Below are 10732 nucleotides of genomic sequence, written 5' to 3' on the forward strand. Positions count from 1 at the left end.
AGTGACGCGCAATTAAACTATTTAAATTTTAATTTAAAATGGAACTTTTGAAAGGCCACAAGTCAATAGTGTTTGATAGAGCAACAAGGATTTGTTACATTTTAAATTAAAATTATGAATTTTCCCGGAAACGAATTATTTAAGATGTGAGTAATAGAGAAAGAAAATATGTCCCATAGTATTTTAGTTTCTCTTATTATTTTATTCGATCTATTTAAGAAATTGTATTGTTTAATGTCTAAAAAACAGCTTTAGGCCAATATTTTTAATTTAAAAAACATAAAAGATGATTGAAAAGTTACATTTTATTTCCCTTATATTTGGAGTTCTCCTTTTTCTCTTCCTTCTATTTCACTTATACAATTTTTCAGTCAGAAAATATACCAAATCTTAAAACTACCGAGACCTTTTGAGAAAACTTGTTTTTGGCTATATTCCAGTTTTATTAAGTCGTGAAGAAAAAAGTCGAATGTTAAGAGTTGCCAAAGTTAGTTAGTACAAGTACCTTTCATATTAACTCTTTTACCAACTTGAAAATTGCCAAATAGAATTTAATGTTTAAATTTTTAAGTTAATCGCCTAGTTTTAGCTAAACTAAGTGCCTTATAAAATAACTGTGGACCACTTAATTTAGTTAAACTAGTCATATCCAAAGAAAACAAACAAATTGTAAGAAATGCAATATAATTTCACTGGAAATTTACTTGTAATCGCACTGTTCAGTTAACCATTAGCTTCATTATTTCTTCTTCTTCTTCTTCTTATTGCATCAAATCGAAGCTTAATAATGCTGAAAACGACCGCTTTTTATGCAAGACAACGAATTAAGCATAATTGTAAATGAAACTTTTTCCCACACAACATTTTCATGATGTGGTTAAACAATAGGTACGCTCCGATCCTAGTCATCCATAAACCAGAGTTCATTTTATATTTCGTTAACCCAAGCGTCAAATTGTATTTAAATTGACAAGAAAAACTCGCAGAAGTAAGAATTACACATTTAGATCAAAAAATACTACTTGACTTCAAGACTTCAGGTGTTTGAAGCATTAATAGTACCTATTCACTAGATATACTTTTGCAGATACCTACTTTCTGCCTTGTAGGCGAACTTGAACGGTTTATTTATTAACGTTCAAGCACTATATATAATGCAAATGTATTGATTCATTTTCTTTAGATCGACAGATAATACTGAAAAACATTAATAAAAACGGAGACAGGTTGACAAATAAAGCATCAAAAAGGCGAAATCAAATGCCAATTGTGAAGATATTTGAAATTTATTGTCAGCGAAAATAACAGGAAAGAAAACGACAAGGAAAAATTAAAGGACTAAGAGTAAAGGCTTGCACTCCTTGTAATTTTCCCTTAAAATAATTCCGTGCGACGAATTTTTATAGACAGGGGTCGAGTTTTTAAGTTCAAGGGGTGTAAATGTAAGAGGCTAATGTCTTTACGGGCTGCGAAGGGCCCGATCAAAAATTTGCAAGTATGATTTTTTTTCACAGCATGTTGATTATACTTTAAAACAGTGGATTCTGTTCCCCCTGCACTATGTTACACGCGCCACTTTGTTAGACTCATCGAGTCAAAAGTAGCGCTGCTGCATTAATTTGTGTTCCTCGTAACAGCTTGTAACTATTATGAATTTGATTTTTTTCTCGCCCCTCTTATTCTTTTCGGATTTAATATTTCGGCGAATTCGGTTTTAATACTTAGTTATGGGCTTTTTCAAGCTGTGATCCAAATTATTGGCATATTCAGCAAGTTTAGAATTATTGTCTAGTAAATTGTTGAGTCATTCTGTGTCTACAAGTTATCCATCCTCGAACTGCTTTTAAGTGAATATAATCGCGGATTTGTCAAACATAGTTTTCGTTCTTGTTGAATTAAATCCTTCAAAGTCGTGGTATGGTGTTCCGTGTTATTTCTTAACTAATAAGAATTTGAAAGGGTGTCGTTTTGAGGGCTACCGAAAACAATTTGGTCTACGGTTTCGAATTTTTGGTTCAATTTAATGGGTTTGAGAAGGATAATTAATACGATTTTGGCGTTTTGAAACTTGTACGATTCTAAAGTATTATTTAAACTCTAATGGCGATTCTGTCTCTTGAGACTGGATTTAATTTTGGAATTTTCTCAAATCACCAGTGCTCTTAAAATATCCCGGAGTTTGACAACTCTGTTGTTCTAGCGATTCGGTGATAAACCTAATCTCACCGTATCGCTGCGCAAAGTAAACGTCTTAAAGATTATAATCTAATAATACTAAAACTGATCCTATTATGCAATAAGGAAAATCCTGATTAGCACTTCCTTAGTGTTTGCGTTTCATTTCTCCCCTCTTAACTGTACAAACAGATTTCTTAAATGAAGTTTAGAAGTTATTTTGGTTGCGTCGGGGCAAATACTTCAACCCCGGTATTATTTGTTTGTCTAATAACAGAGTACTGTTTTGATTAAGTGACGGATTATGCTTAAGCTGAGTCCTGTGTTTTATAACGCGATTGAAGACTGCTAAAGAAACGATCGTCAAAAATGCATTTTTCATGACAATATTTTGAAAAAACTGAAAATTACCAGAATATTAGAGTGGAAGTTCATTTCATAAATATAACTTGACGAGACAGAGACATATTGTACAGATTTACGATTATTACATTTGACGACACACCTAAAGGAGTCTCCCATAGCACAAATTGGACAGTTTTTCTGAAAAAATCCAAACAGTGTTCTATATCACACTTCATTATGGTTGAACATTAATTCTGGTTCTTCGGGTCAGATTAAAGTAGATACACAAAACACTTAAGTAATTGATCAAAATATCTCATTGAATCCAGTTGTTCAAAGGTCGGACATAGTTTCTGCGGACTGGATTGAACATTTGATGGTCGGAATGCCACAGTAGTTCTCCCAAAAAGATATTGTTTTGCTTGATTCGTTTCCACTGGCGCATCGTAATGCTTATAATTTACTTGTCCCCACAAAACAAATCTAAAAGTGTTAGATCGGGTGACCTATGAGGCCACGGAACTGGACCACCTTGAAAGATCCAATGTTGTCCAAAGTGCCAGTAAAAATACTGACGGAAAAATTTGCAGCCGCAGCCACATTTGCTGGCGACAGCTTCATGGGATGTTAAGAGTTTTGCATGTTTGTAGAAAACGTCCGTAGATAAGTCTTGTAAAACGATTATGGCCCAATCAAAAGGTAACTAAGCCAAATCAACGTTACTCGACTTTTTTGTACTCAAACATGGTTATTTCTGCTGTTGAATATGCCATGTTGTGGGAACCTGACTTCATTCGTTCAGAAAACAAAACGTAATGAATTTGGTTGCTCAACAATCTGATGAAGCAAACACTGACAAACATGAGCTCCTGACTAATAGTCGGCGGGAGTCACACCTCAACTACCTACTTGTAAAGGGTATGGATAGATTTTATCATGTAATACTCACAACCGGAAGCTTGAGTCGTACCCAAAGCTGCGAAATTTGACAAGAGCTAATCGAAGGTTTATTTCTGACTCGTTTAAGAAGTACTTCTTCAAACAGGACCGTAAAAGTGTCGGTATCAGTCATTCGTCGATGAATTGCAACAATCTTTTTGTCCCCATAATCTTGATCTTCGGGGTAGCATAGCGTTCTTGAAACATTTGCTTTTCGGTGGCAATTTGTCACTTTATATGCCAGATAATTACCGTCTTAAGCCGATTAATTTGCAAACTGCAGAACAGTCCCTAGAAGTTTGATTATTTAGCTCAGAACCAGCCTATATGACAATTCTAAATCGCCCTGTGTGGTGAACCGCTACGTCTTCGAGTCTTGAGAAAGTTGTTAAAATTTCTGGATTCTAATGAGTATTATTGGATAATGAAATTGAATTGCCATAATGCCAATTTCGTTGACGTGTATGTCGAAACACCTTATTAGAAGTGGCTATTTTGTCTGTTAAGGAATCGTGCATTTTTTGCCACCTTGTGTTAATCAGCTCTGAAGAATAAAGCAACAAAAATTGAGAGAACCCGTAAAGGAATGTTTTTACTCAAAAAACTGACTGCGGTCGTCAGAATGAATAGCTGCTTTAGCCTTATATGTCTTTCGGCCGATTGGTGTTCTTTTGAAATATCCGATGGTTGTAAAAAATCCGAAGAAAAATATTTATTAAATCGACGACAGTTTACGACTGTAATCGATTTAAAAAGCGGGTATTGCTCAAATGAATTTAAATTTAAATTTCAGTCGTTGCTAATTGCAACGCCATGCAGGCGGGTTTGAATCAATCTAATCAGTATCACCAGACTGGTTCAGTTGGATTTCCAATGAACAAATGCAAAATGAATCAACCTATGGCAGCATTTAGTCGGCTTCTGTAAGCTTTTATCGCTTATGTTAACTTCTTTTTATTATAGAAGAATTTTATAATTGTTATTACGTGATTTGTCATACTTTGTAATTATTGCATCAACTGACAGATTATTCATTTAATTCACTTAATTATCTACAAAAGAAGTTTAGCAGGTATTTAATTTTTTTAAACAAAGTGGTTTAAGGGATTATTATAAGATTTTCTTTAATTACAGCCATTACTCTTAATTAAATAATTATTTAAGAAATGCATGTTCTAAGCGAGTATCAAATTATCAACCTATGAATAATTTAATCGACACAGTCTCGGGCAAGGTTTCAACTATAAAAATTTGGTAGCTTGAATACTATATAAACTAGAAAACTATATAAGTAGTAGCAAGTCGTATGTTAGAATCAAATTTTGAATTATCGCTAACTTAATCGATATAGTGTCGGCTAAGATTTAGAACTAGAGCGTAGCAAGACAAAATATATAAGGCGAATAAAATGTGCTGAAACTTGAAAAAAATTGAAAAAAAATGCTTTCGACAACAACCATAGCAAGAAATTTTTAAATAGTGCTACAAATGTACCATAAATAAATCTCGAAAGTGCTAATAAATTCAATCTTACCGAAATATCAAAGGATCATAGGTAGGTAGGAAATCGGATTTCCAGGCATTCCTAACTCAGCAATGATTTTTAATATTTTGATGAAATTTCGCAATTTTACCATATTGCCTATGAGATATAGCATAGCAGTGTGAAATGGACTTGAGCTGGAAAATTTAAAATTAATATAGAGCCTATGTGAAAAGTCCTGGACACTTTGAGAACCCAATTATACTTCTAGTTCATCTTCAAAGAGCTTCATCACAAAAGAGAATTTGAATTCTCAGTTTTTTTAAATCTCAGCATAAAGAAGATTCCAATTTTCTCACTGAAATGATATTACTCTTCCAGACGTATAAATTTGATTTAATTTAATCAGCCTTTCATCCATTATAATCATTGAGATCCGAGATTCCCGCGCTGGAGCTCGTTAAACGTACACTCTGTATTTTATAACAACAAAATTAGCAACAGCTTGTTGTAACTACGGTTTTACAATGTCAGGATGTTCACTTAATATTAATGATAATAATAATAATAGTAGTAAATTGTGGAACCGAAGGTGTTTAGGATGATCACTAAGAATCAATAACTTGCTTACTTGGATAAATGCTAAATTACCGTAGTTTGAAATTTTATATCAAGGCTTAAACTATCAATGCTCTCAAAAAGTCCACGTGCCAAAGAGCCATATATCACGTGAGACAGGGATTATATTGTATTATGTGAAATGCTAATCAACAAGTGGCTCAGCACCTGGAGCGCTGCCTGCTTACTATTTGCAGGAATATTTTTGCATTATTAACGCTTTAAGAAAATTTGTCTCACCTTTAAGTATAATTTTTTTACGCAAATTCGGTTTTTTTGCTGTTGCTGTCAATTTTTTCATATCTGTTATATTCATATTACAACATTTTAAGCGAATTATTATTTATTTTCACAGTTTGCGGTTTTCGAAGACATACGTTCTAGAGAAAAAAAATGGGTTTTGATTTTTATACATAGGTATCTTGCGATCCTGTTGGCAAATTAACCGTTTAGTTGTAGGTATAGACTTCTACTGGAATTTTCAAATTGGATTAAATTGCCTATTTATCGATTTTACAACTTTGCCTTACCTATAGTTTTCCTGTTCATTAGCATTTTAAATATAGTTATACATAGTTGAAGCATTGTTTAAAAAATGCGAGTGCTGTTTTAATTATCAGCTTACCGATAATAAGGAAAAGGCTGTGTCATATGGAGATCCATGGGACCGCTTGGATGATGAGCGGGTCCATAACCATGGGGGTCTCCCGTTTGCATTATAGAGGCGGCGGCATGGTGCCCCAGGACGGCCGCCCAGGGCGACGCGCCAAAACCGCCTGGATGATCCAGCTCGAAGCCGCGAAAACTCACAGTCACAGAAGCACTCGAGTGCATAAATCGCTAGCCACTCGCACAACCACTCGCCCGGCCACTCGCAAAAGTTTATCGGCGAGTCATGACGGTTCGTCAACACTCACTGGTTGCACGTTTGGACACTCGTATATGCTAAAACAACAGGGACTCGTGTGACGACGATCGCGAAGTCACGGCCATTGATAGGCAACGCGACCGCGCTCAATGAGCCGCTCTTTATGGGCGGAGTTTAGCGGTAGAGCACTTATCACGTGATAAATACCCGCCCGACTTGTGCCGCCCACGGGCGGAGCGGATGCGCGCACGGACTGTCTAGACAAACCGAAGAAAGTTGACGCATATATATCCAGATACTATTATGTACATAAGCATACATATTTCCTTGGCCGCATTAGCTTTGACGTGTCAACATGCGGAGGATGAAAAAGGCAAAAGTAAGCTAATATTCATAAATGAAATACTAGACAACTTCAAATATAGAAGAAATATTATTATTACGCACAGTTGGGTGATTAGCAACATAATCGTGAGGATAACGACGCTCACCTAGATTATCGGGAACTAGTTATGTTTTGTTGGTTTGATGAAATTAATGAAACGTCTGCTTAAATAATTAAGGGGCGCAAGCCGCCATAATACGGCTGCAAACTTCAAATAAATGTACTTGCACATACAGCGTGTTTTGAATGACGTGTCTACTACTCAAACTGACGTTTTTTGCTGATTAATAAGCCAAGCGTTTGACGCAATTTTTACTGAATTTGCTGTTGGAATATATCAGTATAAGGTCGTCATACTACATACCATTGGAATTGTTAAAAGTTCATGAGATTTTATAAACGATAGAGACGAATTTAGAACCGAAGTGGGCAAATCAATGTATTGAGCAAAATTGGGACAAATTTGATCTTTTAGTCTGAACGCTATCTGAAGAATGTGAGCTCTTGAACTTTTTTTTCAGTTAACATGAATTTTAACTATAGTTTTTATGCAACTAGTATGTTTATTAACATACCTAGTTGTTGTGACATGCATTGTAACTTATTGTATGTTTTGTATGATACAAAAAATTTTGAACCACTCAAAAACTCTTATTTATCCGTCTATTAACGGTTGCAAAGGGAGCGTTTTTGATTATTTTAATATTTTGGCCTCGAATAAAATATTTGGCATCAAAATAAAATGGAAATTGTTTTGCGCTTTAGAAAATCATGAACGTTCGATAATTTGTAATGTTTCTTTCCCAAATCGTCCCATTCGTTGTCTGTAAAAAGGTCAGTTATGCTCAACTGGGTGTATTGTGTCCTATAAATAATAATAATAATCTCTCTTTATTTTAAATGACCTAACAGTTAAGTACATGAAATGAAATGGTTAATGAAAAGTTAAATCTCAAACTTAACACAAACATAATTACAACCTTATACAAAAGTCTTTGAGACAATATGGTTCTAGATTAACTAAAGATTTTCTGCCTTAAATCCTTTAATTGACTTTATATTCTTTATTTCGGCCGGAAGAGAATTAAACAATTTGACATATACCTACATAATGAGGTGATTTTTCTGTAAGTGAATAATGTGATGGATATTTAAAGTATAATGTTCTAGTGCTATACTTATGTTCAGTTTTGAAGTTAAAAAGATTTTTGATAAAGGGAAACATCAGACATTCATATATGTATACCTACAGCATATATAGTCGTGATACCCAAATTTCTAAAAACTTTAAATATAATTATTACCCTTTTTTACACTATAAAGACATTTTGTAGCATTTTATCACTTTCCCAAAAGATCATCCCATAGGTACTTGACCACAGATTCGAAGTTTGCAAAGTACCTACATAATCTTTAACGAGTTCTCATTCATGTACTTGCCAATCACTCTAATACCATAACAAATAGAGTTGAGTTTTTTATTAACTGACCTATATTACATTATATGACCAGTCAAGGTGTTCATTGATATAAATATCTAGAAATTTAGTATTTTCATTTATATCTAGGTTGTTATTGTTCAAATCTATCAACAAGGGCTTTGGTATGTTACACATTGAAACATTTGTTTTTCATTTGTTTAAAATTAGTCTATTTGTACGAAACCAACATGTAATCAAGTCAAAGAACTCCCCGGGCTTAGCTACTAATTCTTCTAGAGTTTTACTCGCAACAATTAAGTTTGTATCATCAGCATATTTAATCATATCCTGGCCGGATGAGTTCCTTAAGAGCCATAAATAATTGATAAATATAATGAACAAAATTGGACCCAATACACTGCCCTGTGCAATTCCTATATCATTAGATAAACTTCTGGAATACCCTGTTCTTCCATTTTTTGTCACTTTTACCATTTGTCTTCTGTTATTGATGTAAACCCCAAACCTATTACCGCTAATACCATATTTCACCAACTTCCAAATCAGCAAGCCTCTGTCCAAACACCATATGCTTTGGTTAGGTCTCAAAGCATTCCGAAGAGGTGTTCTAGATTTTTTTTTGATAAAATGATTGTTGACCGAAAAGGTCTCATGAATTAAAGAGCTTAACCAGTCTTGTGCTCATAGCTATTTCATAACTTTTTGAAAAACTTGGAAACTTATGGACCTATAATTGTTCAGTATCTCAGGGTCCCCCTTTTTAAAGCAGAGGTGCGTTATCAGAGCAACTTTTAGATTCTCAGGGAATATTCCATATTCAAAGGAGTTATTAATGACATCCCAAAATATCCTTCACTGTTGCTAATTTAATAATGGTTGTAGGTATCTCATCTATACCGGTACTATTGTTATTTTTTAACTATGTGCTATTTCACCAATCTCCTCTGGAGCAACTGGACTTAAAACAATGAATTTACATTTTCTGTAATTTTAGTGTTAAATGGAATTCGGATCAAGGGTTCTAACTAACAAACAAAAAAATAAATACGCACCATTTTTCAACATGATTTGATACTGTTTATTTCATTTTATCATTCACGTTCACCTATCAAACATGTCCAGATATTTCTACCGGTTTATTCCGTTGAGCAGTACAAATTTAAATACTTTGGTCATTAAATATGGGTTTTGTAGTTAGGTAAAATCTATTTCAGGAAAAAATAATGCAAATACTGAAATTCCATTCACGCTTTCCAAATTAAAAATAATCCACCATAATAAAATAAATTGTTTTAATGTAACTAGACCTAAAACAGTAATTGAAACAGAAAATAATCTGAAATTACCCACATTTGCGCTTCAACATGAATACTAGAATATCAAGCGCCTTAGATTATTAGTATGAAAAACTCAAAGTATTTGGGAATTTTCAAAACATTGGGCTTGAAAAGCATCTGCACTTTAATTTTAAAATATGACAGACCATATTTATATATGTATTATTATTTAAATTAACCAATAAGTGAAATAATTAACCAAATTAATGTTTGAAAAACATTGGTAAAAGATGCTTCTTTGGGTGCTTGGGTTTATCTGTTACCACAACAGCGGTAGAAAATAAAACATTACTTTTCGTGGATCAAGGTTTTGTTTCGACTAGACTTAAGCCATCTTTAGGGCCTTAAAATAAAAACAGAGTGGTTTTAGCTTTAAATATAGTAGAAGGTAGTCATAGTCATTAATATCAAAAACGATTCAGTCATTGATATAAAACAAAAGAGAATCCGGTGTTTAAGTAGATACATTCAAATATAAGAGACAAAAGACACAAACAATGTTATTTAACAGTAAATTTAAAAAACGTAATTAACAAAGAAAACTTAAAGACTAATTTTTAGATCAGTGGTTCCTACTGACATCAAGGGGTCCCTGGGGTCATTCAGCATTCAGGGGGTCCCTGGAAATTTCAATCGATTTTGGGGTCCCAGGGCAACCTCAAGTGGTTCGCGCAAGGTTTAATATTGTACCGTGGATGGCCGAGTATTTAAACTCTTTCTTCAGCTTACAACTTTTATTCCACTCGGTACAACTTTAACTACGGAACAGGAACAAACTAACTTCAAAGTTACCGTCAACTTCACTAACAATATCAATAACACACGGAAAACACGCGTTTCCGGCTCCCGGAGTTTAACTTCTTCTGCACTTGGTCGCTCCTGTCACTTTACTCCCCCTGTCTGGTTCTCGTCGTCACTTATATACTTTTCTCCAGGTATGCCAGATAGTTCTATAAATCTCCAGAACAGGTGCGAAACTTCCCGCTTGTCAGTGTCATATTTGACAGTAAATGGGGCCCAAATGGGGCTCCCATTTACTGAAATTCCATGAATTTCGATCCCCCATTCCAAACGTGAGTACCCCAGGCCATTTCCGTTACACTGCCCCCCTTCTAAACCCTGATCGCCCCGATTAGGTAA

The 10732-nt window shown here is 34.3% G+C and overlaps 1 protein-coding gene and 1 long non-coding RNA gene across 5 annotated transcripts in view; one reads left to right on the forward strand and one right to left on the reverse strand.

Annotated features, from left to right (window-relative positions):
- The window catches only part of LOC109533872 (protein trachealess), a 99077-nt gene extending 92514 nt beyond the window's left edge, over positions 1–6563 (reverse strand). For all 4 annotated transcript variants that reach the window (XM_048660642.1, XM_019899379.2, XM_048660641.1 and 1 more), the window contains exon 1: positions 6186–6563. In XM_048660642.1, coding sequence (XP_048516599.1) covers positions 6186–6394 — 209 coding nt within the window. In that variant the 5' untranslated portion in view covers positions 6395–6563. The remainder of the gene's footprint in view (positions 1–6185) is intronic.
- LOC109533873 overlaps positions 1–10732 on the forward strand; it is a 179543-nt gene that overhangs the window by 63537 nt on the left and 105274 nt on the right. The window lies entirely within an intron of this gene.

This window comes from Dendroctonus ponderosae, unplaced genomic scaffold, assembly GCF_020466585.1.
Source record: "Dendroctonus ponderosae isolate FM_Combo_2020 unplaced genomic scaffold, Dpon_F_20191213v2 Dpon_F_20191213_1, whole genome shotgun sequence".
In the NCBI taxonomy this organism is placed as follows: Eukaryota; Metazoa; Arthropoda; class Insecta; order Coleoptera; family Curculionidae; genus Dendroctonus; species Dendroctonus ponderosae.